Below are 16,480 nucleotides of genomic sequence, written 5' to 3'. Positions count from 1 at the left end.
ACAAGGGGGTAGGACAGGAATCACAGACTGCCAGGGCCAGGACTTGACTCAGAACTGGGAAGCCGCCAGGACCAGGACTTGACTTGGTACTTGAACACCGCCAGGGCCAGGACATGATATGGTACTTGAATGCCACCAGGTCCAGGACTTCACTTGGTGCTTGAATGCCACTAGGGACAGGACTTGACTTGGTGCTTGAATACCCCCGGAGCCAGGACTTGACTTGGAGCCTCAAGGTAGTGGCGAGCTGTCGACTCGACCCGGGAACAGTAGACAGCAGTTCTTGATTCCCTCCAGCAGGTTAACTGACGGATCCACCTCGGTGAGGAAATTTTGCAGGCTCGCTTTGGCCAGGTAGCTTGGCAGGGTTGCTCCGGTGAGGAAAGGCGAATTACCGGCACTCGCTTCGGGCGGAGACTAGGCTTGCTCTGGCCAGATGACATTGGCGCGCCGTACCTTGGTGACTTTGCAAACGCTCTCGCGCAGATCAGCTGAAAGCCGGAGACTATAAACTACTGGTTCAGCCGAGTGTTAATTGCCTCTAATCACCAAAGTCGAGGGACACGGGAAAACAGGGAATCAATGGTCCGGATCGTAACATAAACAAGGTAAATTTATAGGGACCCCGATCCAGACCATGACAGATTCTGATTCTGCTTTAATTCTTAATTATAAGTGCCCAAAAGCACAACAGTACAAATCAACTTACACTCCATATTTTGTAAGAGATTGGCTAGTATGAAGTTGTGAGGGAGGGAAGCAATTTAAAAAGAAAACATAAACACCAGAGATTCTGCAGATGCTGGAAATCTTGAACGACACACACAAAGTGCTGGAGGATCCCAGCAGGTCGTTCAGCATCTGTGGAGAGGAACAAACTGTCAATGCTTCAGTCAAGACTCTTTGTCAGATCTGGAAAAGAAGGTGGAAGGAAGGGGAAAGAAACCAGATGAGAAATTTTTGATTTCTTCCCCTTTCCTGTCCAGCCCTGATGAAGGGACTCAGTCCAAAACACCTGCTATTTACTCGCCTCCATAGACGCTGCCTGACTGGCTGATTTCCTCCAGCACTTCGTGTGTGCTGCCTAGAAAGAAAACTGCAGTGCATCCAATATTTCAGTAATATTTGAGTGATATTGTAAATATTGTTTGACTAAGCATTCTTTATTTGTTTACATAATTCATTATGGGTTATGTGTACTCTGCAAAAGTCTAAGGCACATACATATAGCAAATATAGCAATATATGCTATATAGCATATGTATAGCAAATGTATTTGTCAAAGCGGAGCAGAGAGCGAGTTTGTAAATCTGTCAGGAGCAAAGAATATTGGGGATGGCAAGGGTGGAGTACTGCGGAAGGGGTGTGGGACTGCTGGCAGATGAAGGAGAGTCAGGGGTGGGCACAGATGCAGACACAGCCAGCCCCGAGACACCAGGCAAAGTCACTAGATTCCAAACAATTGGTTTATTGACCATTACAGAATGTCTCTCTGGTGCTTCCCACTCCCTTTCCCTTTCCCCAACCATGATTCCCCTCTCCCTGTCCCCTTCCCACTCTCAGTCCACAATAGAGACCCATATCAGAATCAAGTTTATCATCATTCACATATGTCATAAATTATTTTGCAGGATCAGTTCAGTGCAATACATAAAATTACTATAGCACTATGCAAAAGTCGTAGGCTCTCTCTCTCTTAAATATATATATATATGTATGTATATGTGCCTAAGGCTTTTACACAGTGCTGCAGTGCTGTATATAAGTGGCATATTTCATTACACTACCATGCCATATATGTGCAACTGACCCACTAATGAAAAGAGAACCAAGTAGGCAAATATTCTGGCTCCTTTGTTTTTCTTTCGATTACTTTCTGGCGTTACAAATCATAACAAAATCAACTACTCACCCTTTTGTTGTTGTATTTCAAAACCGTATAAAACTTATCATCAGCCCTGTGTTTGTTTGGGGTTGCTATGACCACACCAGGCTTATAACAATCATTTTCTGAGTGCACATTGCTACGAACCAAAACAAAGTCTCCAACCTGCAAATACATCGAAAGTAACGATCAGCCTTAACATTAGATCTTAATATGGACGGATATAGGATGATGACAAGGTAACAGGAAACATGATAACAATATCCTCTTTATTGGTCTTTCATCAGGATACATTATTCCTTCCTTTTACAGCCAATACTGTTTAAAATTCTGAAGAGTCCTGTGACCAACAACTTAATTGTGAAGCGAAATTAGTCAACAAAAGTAAATCAAAAAAATAGAAAAATCCTGTCTCAAATTGAATCCAAACATCCAAATGCTCTGCGAAAGCTCCAATCCAGTGGGATTAAACTAGATTTTATTTTACTTTCCATTCATGGGATTTGACCACCATCAGCAAGGCCAATGCATATTCCCCCTGAAACAGGCAAAACTCTGCCATGGATGCTCCCAAGCCTGGCTGCGAAAGGAAAGGGTTGGAATGGGGCCAGCAGCCCCCTCCCACAAAAACCCAAGAGGTACAGAAATGGCAACAGAAGCTCGAAAGACTCAGTCACTGGGAGAGGAAGGATCTTTGCCTGGAAGACATATCAACATGGGCTACCCCTGGGGACTACTTGAAAGTCTGGCCCAGGGCAGAGGACTCTGGTGAGCGGTAGTCAATGGTTTATGCCCCAGAACAGGTGATAGGCTTAACTAACTACTTAACTGAAATAGGCAAGTACGTTAACCAGAAGTCCTACTTGTACATACTTGGTGAATTACAGTTTGATGATATCATGGGATATGCCTTTGAAGCATCTGGGAGTGCCGACGGGAGTCCCAGCAACATTATAACAGTGCACATTCATTATTTTTTTTACTTCTTTTATGGATTTGCCAACTAAATTACCTCAATGTTATAAAAACCTCACTGACCCCCAGTAATCTTTGAATTGCTTCTACCAGCCATTTATTATTTTCCATCTCTGAGAGGGTCCCACATCCCTAGGTAGAACCATTTCATTGTCTTGGGTCTAGAGTCAAATATCCCTCAGAGTAGATCATGATGGCAATCGGGATAATGTTCCTCTTCCACTGAAGAAGCCCAGTAAATGAGCCTCTGGAATTTCCATGCTTTTCCTGCACATTCTCCCTTCCCCTCCACTTCCAGCATTCCAAACAGACAATTCTGAAGCCATGCCATTAGGATGCCGTGGTGGTGTAGCAGTTAGCATGATACTATTAAAGCATGGGGCGTCAGAGTTCAGAGTGCAATTCCAGTGCTGTCTGTAAGGAGTTTATAAGTTCTCCCCGTGACCGCATGGGTTTCCTCTGGGTGCTCCACTTTCCTTCCGCACTCCAAAGACATATCTGTTAGTTGGTTAATTGGTCATTGTAGATTGTCCTGCGATTGTCAAAGTCAAAGTCCTGTCCCGAGCCTTTGTCGCTTTGTGGCTAAAGTGAACATAGGTTCTCAAGAAGATGAGAAGGGTTTGGTTAATAATATTGGGTAATCTGGAAATAGCTGAGGCCTTGAAGGACTATTTAATGTCAGTATTCATGCTGGAGGACACGTCTGACATGCCAAAGAGAGACACTATGGATGCATTGTCAGATGAGGACTTCGATATAATCACTATCACTGAAGAGGTAGTGGTGAATAAACTACTGAGACAAGTCCCCTGGTCCTGATGGGAAGCATCCCAGGGAACTGAAAGAAATGGTGGAAGTTAAAGCAGACACATTTGTGACAATTCACCAAAATTCTCTGCACAGCAGTAGAATTAAGGGTTAGGTGGGAAGGGCAGGTAGGTGGAGCTGAGCTTAACGGTCAGATCAGTCGTGATATAACTGAAAGGCAGAGCAGGCTTGATGGGCCATATGGCCTACTTCTGCTGCTACATTTTTTTGTTCTTATGTTCTGTATTGAGTCCAACAGGTGACCCTGAATGTCCAGTTGCCAGTCGTTTTAATTCTCTGCCTCATTGATTCCCACACTGATCTCTCAGCGTTATATTGCTCCAATAATGACTAACTCGAGGAACAGCAGCTCACCTTTCATCAGGCCATGTCACTGCCCTTAGGACTTAGTACTGAATTTCAAACAAACGCTTTTGTTTTCCTTTTCCCCTCTCCACAGACGTAACCTTATCTTTCCACTTCAAAATTGTTTACTTGTTTTTTCTCCATCTGCTGCTTTCTAAAGTAACTTCTGTCCTATAAGTGAGTTAGAACTTTTCTCTTTGGAGCAAGGGAGGATGAGAGGAGACTTGATAGAGGTATATACACAACCAGTGCCTTTTATTCCAGGGCAGAAATAGCAAATACAAGAGGGCAAACCTTTAAGGTCTTTGGAGGAAAGTAAAGAGGAGATGTCAAAAGTACGTTTTTTACACAGAGGTTGATGGGTATGTGGAATGTGGTGGTAGAGGCAAATACATTAGGAGTATTTAAGAGACTCTTGGATAGGCACATGTTGATAGAAAAATGGAGGACCACAGTGCTAGGCACATATATATATAGCTAGGGTGCCTAAACCTTTGCACAGTACTGTAGTCATATTATGTATTGCATTGTACTGGTGCTGTAAGAGATAAACAAATTTCATGACATATGTGAGTGATGACAAACCTGTTTTTGATATGGGTCCCTATTGTGGACTGAGAGTGGGAGGGGGCAGGAAGAGGGGAATTGTGGTTGGGAAAAGGGGAAGGGAGAGGGGTGGGAGCAGGAAGCACCAGAGGGACATTCAATTATGATCAATAAACCAATTGTTTGGAATCAAGTGACTTTGCCTGGTGTCTCTGGGCTGGGCATGTCTGCACCCTCACCAACCCCTGCCCCTGGCACTCCTTCTCTGTCCCAGTCCCACACTCCACCCTCATCATTCCCAACATCCTTTGCTCTTGTCAGATTTACAAATTCACTCTCTGCTCCATGTTGAAAAATACAATACTGTCCCAAGGTTTTAGATACCCTAGCTTATATATATGTATATATTGTGCCTAAGACTTTTGCACAATATTGTTTTTGAGGGAAGGGTTAGAATGATCTTAGACTAGGTTAAAAGGTCAGCACAACTTTGTGGACTGAAGGGCCTGTTTTATGCTGAAATGTGCTATATACTGTGTTATATTAACTTTGGTCTGTACATTATCACAGGCATCCCTCTGGACTCTCTAGCCTTGCCCTGCCTTTAGAACCTCCGCTGCAACTTAGCATGAGAGTGTTCTCACGTCTCCAGTTCCGCTGATGATCCCTGACCTGATATCGCTCCCCATTCTTGCCTCCAGTATTCTCTGGTTTTGGTTTGCGTAAGGATAGCAGATTTTCTGCTCCAGGGGTATTAATGGGGCATATGAATTCTTGCAACATCCGAGTGGTTTAAGGTTTCCATGAGCTTTTCAAAAACACAGAAGGTTCTGGAAGTTCTGAGCAACATGCACAAAATGTTGGAGAATCAGCAGTTCAGGAAGCATCTTTGGAAAGGATTAAGTTTCAGTGTTTCGAGCCGAGACACTTCATCAGGACTAAGAGGAAGCCTGAATAAAAAGGTGATGGGAGGGGAAGGAAGACAAGCTGGAAGGTGATAGGTGGGTGGGGGAGTGAGTTGAAGTAAGAAGCTGGAAGGCGAAAGGTGGGAAAAGCAAAAGGCTGAAGAAATAGGAAACAGAGAGGAGAGAAAAGTGAACCATGGGAAAAGGGGAAGGAAGAGACAATCTAGAGGAGGTAGTGAGCAGGGTTAAGAGGGGAGCCAGACTGGGAAATGGAAAAAGAGAGAAAGCTGGGGGAGAGGAAGAGATTATCTGAAGTTAGAGAAATGGGTGTGTGTGCTGTCAGGTCGGAGGCTACCTGGACAGAATATCAAGAGTTGCTCCTCCAACCTGAGAATAGCCCCATCGCGGCAGTAGAGGAGGCCATGGACTGACATCAGCTTATTCAGACCAGATTTATTTAATTAACAGAATTCAGATACCCAGCTGATCCGACCAAAAAGATTCTTTCTCACTAGGTTTCTCAATATTTCTTTCATGATGGAAAGGGAATGCACAACTAAGATTTGGCTGCACTATCAAATGAGAAAAGTACCATGTAATTGAAAGCTGCTAGTTGAAAGGAGACAGTCTAATTGAAAGGAGACAGTGTTTGCTCAGCTGACTCTGAGAGGCAGTTAACTGTCAGGAGTTGAACTCTGAGGAACTGTCTATCGGAATGGCAATGCCTGCGGCTGTCGGCAGTCTGAATCTTTGAATCACTGCCAGCTGCTCCAAGGCTTAGCAGCTTTGTCAGTCACTTGGCAGCTCTCACATGTATCAGGCAGGTGTCCATTTCATAATTCTGCCAAAAGGGAATACGCAGCAGAATCTGAGGGCATTGTATGTTTAACATACAGAAGAGTCCAAATGACTCTTCCCGTAGGCTACCTTGGATTCTGAAAACAATTCTGTTGCACTTTAAACTGCAGGACCTAATATTCAGGTAGATGAGCAATATGCATGATGCAGTTATGCACGTAGCAGTCAAATCGACAGCGAAGCCTCACACAGGCCTGAGAGAAAGAGATTTTAAAAAGGAGCTTTTGTGGAATTTTGGCTCTATTTTGGCAGTGCAGTCGTAATTCATTAGTCACAAATAAAAATAAGGCAGGGACAAGTGGAGTGGCCATTCTTTGGAGCGGCAATTGTGTGAGTGGACCAGGGTTAGAGAGGGGAGGACAAGGCTCATCAGGCTTCAGCGAGAAAAGACTTGGGTGAGGTAAGTATCTGCTGAATTACTTTTTCTTCTTCTTTTTCAGTCTCCATTTCTTCATCTATTAGTGTATGGTTAGAGCAATGAGAATGACTCCAGGGCCTCTGTTGTGTTCTCTGTGTGAGAGATGGGAATTCTGGAAGGCCGCCAGCCTCCCGAATAGAGACACCCAAATAGTACGTTGCCTATCAGGTGTAAGGGTCAGAGACGTTTCGGATTGGGTCCATGACCTTCTAAAGGGGGAGGGTAAATAGCCAGAAGGCTTGGTACATATTGGTGCCAATGACATGGGCAGGAAAAGGGAGGAGGTCCTGAAGAAAGAACTGAGGGAGCTAGTTAGTAAGCTGAAAAGCAGGACCTCCAGGGTAACAATCACTGAATTGTTGCCTGTGCCATATGCCAGTAAGGGTAACAATAAGAGGATTTGTCAGATGAATGTGTGGCTGAGAAACTGGTGCAGGGTGTAGGGTTTCAGATTTCTGGATTATTGAGATCTCTACTGGTGAAGGTACGACCTGCATAAAAGGGACAGGTTACACCTAAACTTGTGAGGCAACAATATCCTTGCAGTCAAGTTTTCTGAAGCTACTGGGGAGAGTTTAAACTAACTTGGCAGGGGGAAGGGAACCAAAGTGATAGGGCTGAGGATAGGGCTGTTCGTTTACAAGCAGAGCCAGTGTGTAATGAGATGGTCAAAAAGGACAGGCAGATGATGGGGAAAATTGCAGACAGTGGGATGTATTGCAGTGTAAAAGGGGAACAAAATTAAAAAGGGTGATGGATATAGGACTGAAGGTGCTATATTTGAATGCATGCAGTATATGGAGTAAGGTAGATGACCTTGTAACACAGTTAGAGATTGGCAGGTATGACATTGTGGGCATTACTGAGTTGTGGCTGAAAGAAGGTTATAGTTGGGAGCCAAGGATACACATTGTATTGAAAGGACAGGCAGGTGGGCAGAGGGGGTGATGTGGCTCTGTTTGTGAAAAATGAAATCAAATCCTTATAATGAGGTAACATAGAATTGGAAACTGTCGAAACCTTGTGGGCAGAGTTCAGGAACTGCAAGGGTAAAAGGATCCTGGTGGGAGTTAGGTACAGACCTCTGAACAACAGCAAAGATGTGGGCTACGAATTACAATGGGAGGTAGAGAAGGCGGGTCAAAAGGGCAATGTTACAATAGTCATGGCGGATTTCAATACGCAGATAGACTGGGAAAATTAGGTTGGTGCTAGATTCCAGGAGGAAGAATTTATAGAATGCCTGTAAGATAGCTTTTTAAAGCAGCTTGTAGTTGAGCCCACTAGGGTATTAGCTGTTTTGGATTGGGTGTTGAGTAATGAACCAGATTTGATTAGGGAGCTTAAGGCTAATGAACCCTTAAGAGGCAGTGATCATAATGATAGAATTCACCCTGCAATTTGAGAAGAAGTAGCTAAAGTCAGATGTATCCATGTTCAAAATTCAAAGTAATTTCAATATTCAGAGGAGTAAAGGGAATTACAGAGGCATGAGAGAGGAGCTGGCCAAAGTTGATTGGAATGGAACACTAGCAGGGATGATGGCAGAGCAGCAATGGCTGGAGTTTCTGAGAGCAACTCAGAAGGCGCAGAATAGAAACATTCCAAATAAGAAATATTCTGAAGGCAGGATGATGCAACTGCGTCTGACAAGGGAAGTCAAAACCAACATAAGAGTAAAATAGAGGGCATATCATAGAGCAAAAATTACTGAGAAGTTAGACGATTGGGAAGCATCAAAAAACCAACAGAAGGCAACTAAAATAAGTCCTTCCAAAGCCTCTATATGCATTCTATAATAGGGTGGCCAGAACTAAAAGCAATGATCCCAGTGTAGCTTTACCAACGTTTTATACAAAGTTCACAACTCTAAAGCTATCAATGGCAATGTAAATGTAAAAAAAATGTATCATCTTAACCCTCCATTTTTAACAGGTCTGAGGCAGCCAGAGATAACATAGACAGAAGTGAGATCCAGACTGGGGTTGCTATCATGAGCAGTTCATCATCTCTAATACATTGTGTGGGTAGTATTGTGGTGTAAACAGGAGAACTCTTCTGCTCCACACTTCCATTACATGTTGTCTGCAAAGGTGATACTACATGTAGTCTACCATCACTGCTAGACTTGTGTGCGTCCATGACAAAGAATCAGGCAAGAAAAATCATAGCAGACTCTACCCACCCAGCAAACTGTCTTTTCCAACAGCTCCCTTCTGGAAAGGACTATTAAACCAAACAACATCATGCCATCTTAAAAGTTTCTCCCCACAGGCAGTTAATCTAATCAGACATTCTAGTTAACCCCCTCCCATCTATTATCTCAGTCCCTGCAGTGTAAACATTTTAAACCACTGTTGGGAGTGGTTTAAACTAATATGGCAGGGGGATGGGAACCAGTATGATAGAGCTGATCCTCCTTGCCCATCCTCTGGGTTTTTCCCCCTCCCCCTTTTCCTTCTCCCTGGGCCTCCTGTCCCATGATCCTCTCGTATCCCTTTTGCCTATCACCTGTCCAGCTCTTGGCTCCATCCCTCCCCCTCCTGTCTTCTCCTATCATTTTGGATCTCCCCCTCCCCCTTTCAAATCTCTTACTCGCTCTTCCTTCAGTTAGTCCTGACGAAGGGTCTCGGCCCGAAACATCGACTGTACCTCTTCCTAGAGATGCTGCCTGGCCTGCTGCGTTCACCAGCAACTTAGATGTGTGTTGCTTGAATTTCCAGCATCTGCAGAATTCCTCGTGTTTGCGTGATAGAGCTGAGGATGAGGCAGCAGGTTTACAAGTACATTATGGATGTAACATGAATGTAAGGAAGGACAAGCCAATGATTGGGTTCAACTGTAGATAGAGCAAAGAGTTAAATTGTACCACAGAGGCAAAATTCAAAAGGGTGAAGAATGCATGACTGAAGGTGCTGTATTTAAATGCGCATAGCATTTGGAATAAGGAGGACGAACTCGTGGCTCAATTAGAGATTGGTCGGTATGGCGTTGTGGGCATCACTGAGTCATGGCTGAAAGAAGGCCATAGCTGGGAGCTTACCATCAAAGGATATACTTCGTATTGAAAGGCCAGGCAGGAAGGTAGAGGTGGTGGTGTGGCTCTGTTGGTAAGAGATGGAATTACATCTTTGGAAAGAAGTGACATAGGGTCAGAGAATGTTGAATTTTTGTGTGTGGAGTTAAGAAATTGCAAAGGTAAAAAAAAAATTATGAGAATCATGTCTGGGCCTCCAATTAGCAGCCAAGATGTGGGTTTAAGATTGCAAAGGGAACTGGAAAAGGCGTATAATAAGGATAATGACACAATTGTGATGGGGGTCTTCAATATGCAAGGGGATTGGGAAAATCAGGTTGGTGTCAGATCACAAGAGAGGAAATTTGTTGAATGCCTAAGAGATGGCTTTTTAGAGCAGCTTGTGCTTGAGCTTACCCAAGGAAAGGCTATTCTGACCTAGTTATTGTGTAATTACCCAGATCTTATTAGGGATCTCAGAAAGGATTGAATATGATTGAATTCATACTGCAATTTGAGAGGGAGAAGCATAAGTCAGATGTATCAGTATTGCAATGGAATAAAGGGAATTACAGAGGCATGAGAGAGGAGCTTACCCAGTTGGATTGGAGGAGGAAGAGGTTCCGAGGTACTTGGTGATTAATGATAAAATAAGTCAAAGACAGCATGACTTCTGTAAAGGAAAATCTTGTCTGATAAATCTGTTAAAGTTATTTGAGGAAGTAACAAGCACAGTGGACAAAGGAGAAGCAGTGGATGTCATTTACTTGGATTTTCAGGTGTTTGATAAGGTGCCACACATGAGACTGCTCAACAAGATAAAATCCCATGGTGTAACAGGAAAGATACTGGCATAGATAGAGGAATGGCTGACAGGCAAGAGACAGCGAGTGGGAATAAAAGGGTCTTTGCTGGTTTGCAGATGATAAGAAGATAGGTGGAGGTGTTGGTAGTACTGAGGAAACAATGTGATTGCAGCAGGACAAATAAGTGGCAGATGGAATACAGTATTGGGAAGTGTATGATAATGCATTTTGGTAAAAGGAACAATAGTGTGGACTATTATTTAAATGGGGAGAAAGTTCAAACTTCAGAGGTGCAAAGGGACTTAGGAGTCCTCGTGTAAGACTCCCATAAGGTTAATTTACAGGTTGACTCTGTGGTAAAGAAGGCAAATTGAGTGTTGGCACTTACTTCAGGGAGAATAGAACAGAAAAGCAAGGAGATAACGCTGAGCCTTTATAGGACATTAGTCAGGCTGCACTTGAAGTATTGTCAACAGTTTTGGGCCCCATATCTCAGGAAGGATATGTTGTCATTGGAGAGAGTCCAGGGGAGGTTCATGAGGATGATTCCAGGAATGAAGGGTTTAACATATGAGGAGTGTTTGGCAGCTTTAAGCCTGTACTCACTGGAATTTAGAAGAATGCGGGGGATCTCATTGAAACCCACCGAACGTTGAAAGGACTAGATCGGGTTGATGTGGGGAGGATGTTTCCTATGGTGGAAGTATCCAGAACTAGAGAGTACAGCCTCAAAATTGAGGGGTGACCTTTTAGAACAGAGGTAAGGAGGAATTCTCTTAGCCAGGGAGTAGTAAATCTATGGAATGCTCTCCCACAGACTGCGGTGGAGGCCAAGTCTGCGCGTGTGTTTAAGGTGGAAGTTGATTGTTTCCTGGTAAGGTGGAAGTTGATTGTTTCTTGGTAAGGTGGAAGTTGATTGTTTCCTGGTCAGTCAGGGCATCAAAGGATACGGTGAGAAGGCAGGTGTATGGGGTTGAGTGGGTTCTGGGATCAGCCATGATGGAATGGCAGAGCAGGCTCGATGGGCTGAATGGCCTAATTCTGCTCCTATATCTTATAGTCTTAAAATGCTGTTTTCATTGTAAATACATGTTGATATTTATGCACATCTTCCATTCTTGAACCTCTAAGTTTATATTTATATAATTTTTTATTCTTATCATTGAATTTTGTTTTTGTTGCATGTTGCAACAACACACCACAGCAAATTCCTAATACGTACATGGAAATATAACTGGCAAATAAAGAAGATCCTTGATTACATCATGATAATCTCCTGATCCCCTACTCTATCCATTTAAAAATCCCTAAATCTTTCATCCCTAAAAATTCCAGTCCTAGTGTGTAAATGCTGCTGCAACCCTTTAAGCTTTTACCAGAATTTCCCAGGAAGTAATTAACTCACCATAACAACTTTTATTGGTTGTACACACTCTGGAAGAACATGCAGTAAGACGATCCTCGAATTTTATCCATCGGCATTTGAGGATTTTAAAAAAACTAAAACTAAGATATTTCACAGCCAACATAACGAGTTCGAAGTTCCTTAAAAAATGAGTCTATCTCGATATTTTATTTCCCTTACCTTTAATACGGGACAAGGTACAGCTCCTCCAACCTGGATTACAAACTGAGTTGGCGTAATCTGAGTGTCTCCTTTGGTGAAATCAATCAAAACTTTTCTGACACCAACACACCTGATTATAATGCCTAAGAACAACCAAGACAACAAGTATTATTCTCAGGTATTATTTTCAATCTTCTGCACAGATAGACCTCTGAGGGACACACAGCATAAATGGGAAGGTTAAGGAGGGGTGGAAGGTTTCTCTTATTACATATTTTTTGGATGAATCCATTGGGGCTTGTATCTTTCACTGGCTGTTTGATATTATTGCACAGTCTGGCAATATAGGGGAAAGTGATTATTTTAATTTATACCCAGGTAAGTAACTTTTATGTCCAGAAGTTGATGTCACATTGCACCCTGTTTGGGGCAATAAGGAAGAGGAGCAGCATTGTAGCATAGTGGTTAGTGACCCAGGTTCAAATCCACCACTGTTTGTAAGGAGTTTGCATGTTCTCCCTGTAGCTCTGTGTCCAGGCCCATCATAAATTGGGGGACCGCTTCATCGAGTACCTCTGCACCATCCACCACAAGTGGGACTTCCTGGAGAACAAACACTTTAATTCCCATTCCCATTCCGACACGTCAATCCATGGCCTCCTCTCCTGCCAAGTATGAGGCCACCCTCAGGGTGGAGGAGCAACACCATATATTCCATATGGGTACCTTCCAACCTAATGGAAAAAGTATCGATTTCTCCTTCCAGTTTCACCTCACTCCTTCCTCTATCCCCCACTCTGACCTTTCAGTACTTCTTGTATGTCTGTTACTTCCCCCTGTATCCCCTCCTCTTTCCCTTTCTCTTATTGTCCACTCTCCTCTCTTATCTCATTCTTTCTTCTCCAGCCCTTGATCTCCACCCATCCAGCTTCACTTATCACCTTCCAGCTAGCCTTTTTCCCCTCAACCTCTTCTTTTTATTAAGGCATCTTCCCCCTTCCTTTCCAGTCCTGAAGAAGGGTCTTGTCTCGAAGCATAATCTGCTTATTCCTACGTTAGAGTTCCTCCTATGTTTGGTGTGTGGTGCTTTTGTAATGCCCTGGTTTATGTTTTTTACTGTTACGCCACTGCAAGCTGCTTGTTTGGGTTACTGTTGAAGATAAAAGAGAGGAGAAATATGTGACATCCAATTAGGATGGCCAGATTAAGGGGAGTTTTCTCTGGTGAGGGACACCAAAGTTGGGCTTGGGGTTTTTGTTCGAGGGAAGGTGAAAAGAGAAGACACCAGAGAGAAAAGGTCGTAGGACTCGACCTGGAGCAGGGCCATGATTCGACGAAGCCCGGGGTGAGATTGAAGGAGGATTGGCAACGGGGAAACTGTGAGCTCCAACTTGTGCACATTAGACTGTTTCATTAAAATGGGCTCTTTTTTTTTTTACTAACCCTTAGTCAAATTAAGAATTATAATGCTAAATCTTTTAATTGTATGCTGTGTACTGTCTGTTATTTCTTGGTACTTATTTAACAGGGTAAAGAATCTGGCAGCATCCACACAAACTGAGGGTTTCGTGGGGGCTTGCGCTTCAATCTCCCACGTTTGGCGAGGCCGGAGATCATCGTCCCTAGACTGACGCAGCAGACGGAACCCGAGAGTTTCACTTTGGATTTCCAGCGTCCGCAGACTTTCTAATGTTTGTGATTTACTGCTCCAGTTTCCTCGCACATTCCAAAGACATATGAGTTAGCAGGTTAATTGGCCACTTGGGTGTAACTGGGTAGCATGAGCTTGTTGACCCAGAAGGGCCTGTTACCTGGTTGTACCCTGAAGTAAATAGTGGGCTACAGAAATAATTTGGTTTCATTGCCATCATTATAAAGTCATTTTTATTCCTTCAAACCATACAGCCAAAGAGGACAGAAAAACAACCTGAGCAGTCTGATGACTCAACACAGCAAGACTCATGCAATAAGCAACAAATCCTGCTGCTAATTTCAAAGTCAATATCAAAGCACTAAAAAAAATCAGAAACTTTGAAAGTAAGAACACCAGAATGCTTTATCATCAAATTGAAAGCCAGAAGCCACATTTTATGAAGTTAGGATTTTAATATTTAATAAATAACATGCATCCTGGTGATATTTTTATCCAAATCTGACAGAGAAATAGTTTTACTTGTCCATTAATTCTTCCATTGTTAATGTAAGTATGTGGCAGCAACTCACTGCATAGAAGCATGCAGACATGGTCAAGAGGTTCAGTTTTTGTTCAGAACAAACATCAGAATGTAGACGAAATACAATCTAAGTTACTTTGACAGTAGAATGATTGTTGGTGCCCGACAGGTTGGTTTGAGTATCTCAGGAACTGCTGATCTCCTGGGATTTTCATGCACAACAGTCTCTAGAGTTTACAGAGCATGGTGTGTAAAACAAAAAAGGCCCAGTGAGCAACAGTTCATGAGAGAGGTCAGGGGAGAATATCTAGTCAGGTCAAACTGACAGGAAAGTGACAGTAACTCAAATAACCATGTGTCGCAACAGTGGTGTGCAGAAGAGCATCTATGAACACACAACACGTCGAACCTTGAAGAAGTCAGGCTACAGCAGTAGAAGACAATAAACATACAGTCAGTGACCACTTCATTAAGTACAGGATACCTAGCAAAGTGGCCACAGAGTGTATACTGTATATAGTGTGTGTAGGTGAATGAATAGAATGGAGAACACGCCTGGATAGGGTGAATGTGGAGAGATGTTTCCATTAGTAGGACAGCCTAGGATGCAAAGCGCACACTCAGAATAGAGAGTGAGATGAAGAGGAATTTCTTCAGAGGGCCATGAATCTGTGGAATTTGTTAACACTAGGGGCTGCAGAGGCCAAGTCATTGGGTGTATTTAAAGCAGAGATTAAAAGTTTCTCTATGGGTAATAGGGTTACTGGTTACTGGGGAAAGGCAGGAAAATGGGACTGATGGGGACAAAAATCAGGCATGATTGAATAGGAGAGCAGACAGGACAGGCTGAAAGACCTAATTCTGCACCTATATCCACGGTCTTACACAATCTAGTTTTTGTGCTTATCAAACTGAATTAATTTAAGATCTAATGGTCACTGTGAACTAAATACATATTAATTTACATCATTTTGCATAAACTAGTCTGATTATAGAGTAATTATTTGCTTTAAAATTGAAATGAAAAGCAGGCTTACCCCCACTCAAATGCTTTGGATATTGTAAATGATCAAATGGCTAAGTCATAGTGAGACCCTCACAGACGACTGAAAGGTATTAATGAGGTTTGTGTGTACCTCCCTTCATCTTACCTAAGAGCATCATAGAAAAGCCCAACGATTCCTGCCCATCCCCAGCTGCCCTGAGAACAAAGGGTAGGGAGACATGGACTGTTGCAGCCACAACACGATTGGGAAGGGAATGTTCAGCTTGTTCTCGGTAGCGACTTGATATAGCTGTGTGACTTGCTAGGCTAATTTGTGTGGGTATGGGACAAAAGTCATATGTAGGTCTCAAAGGCATCAATGCACAAGCCGAATTTTTACATCAACCCTATAAATTCACAGCCACTTTTTACTGAAAACAGCTTTATTTCTGGATTTGTTAAAATCTAAAACTCAAAATACTTTAACTCTAAACTGAGATTTGAGCTCATGGTCAGCTACTATGAGTATTTTTTTAAATTAAAAAAATAGCATAGTAACAGGCTCTTCCAGCCAAATTGCACCCATGTGACCAATTACCCTACTAACCTCTATGCTTTTGGAATGTGGGAAGAAATCGGAGGACCAGGAAGAAACCCATACAGTCACAGAACGTACAAACTCCTTACAGAGAGCAGAGCAATTGAACCCCGGTTGTTGATGATGTAATAGCATTACACAAACTGCTACACTACTGTGCTGCCCCCATTCATAATATCACCACTACAGAATCATATCTTCATCATCATTATCTGCCATGTTGTATGACATAGGCGAACATGGTCTTTCCATGACCATGATTGTTCTTGGCAAACTTTTCTACAGAAGTGGTTTGCCATTGCTGCCTTCTGGGCAGTGTCTTTACAAGATGGGTGACCTCAGCCATTATCAATAGTCTTCAGAGATTGTCTGCCTGTCATCTGTGGTCACATAACCAAGACTTTGGTGATGAGCTACCAGCTGCTCATACGACCACTCACCACCTGCTCTCATGGCCTCATGTGACCCTGATCAGGGGGGCTAAGCAGGTGCTACAACTTTCCCAAAGGTGACCTGCAGGCTAGCAGAGGGAAGGAGCACCTTATACCTCCATTGGTGGAGATGTACCTCCACC

At 43.1% G+C, this 16,480-nt stretch overlaps 1 protein-coding gene across 4 annotated transcripts in view; it reads right to left on the bottom strand.

Annotated features, from left to right (window-relative positions):
• LOC134349729 (von Willebrand factor A domain-containing protein 3B-like) overlaps window positions 1-16,480 on the bottom strand; it is a 180,619-nt gene that overhangs the window by 30,062 nt on the left and 134,077 nt on the right. For all 4 annotated transcript variants that reach the window (XM_063054493.1, XM_063054494.1, XM_063054495.1 and 1 more), the window contains 2 exons: window positions 12,168-12,292; window positions 1,913-2,050 (listed from right to left, as the gene is read on the bottom strand). In XM_063054493.1, the coding sequence (XP_062910563.1) occupies window positions 1,913-2,050; window positions 12,168-12,292 (263 nt within the window). The remainder of the gene's footprint in view (window positions 1-1,912; window positions 2,051-12,167; window positions 12,293-16,480) is intronic.

The sequence above is a fragment of the Mobula hypostoma genome, chromosome 7 (genome assembly GCF_963921235.1).
Source record: "Mobula hypostoma chromosome 7, sMobHyp1.1, whole genome shotgun sequence".
In the NCBI taxonomy this organism is placed as follows: Eukaryota; Metazoa; Chordata; class Chondrichthyes; order Myliobatiformes; family Myliobatidae; genus Mobula; species Mobula hypostoma.
The sequence above is the reverse complement of the archived record's forward strand: the minus strand, read 5'-3'. Positions and strand labels throughout refer to the sequence as shown.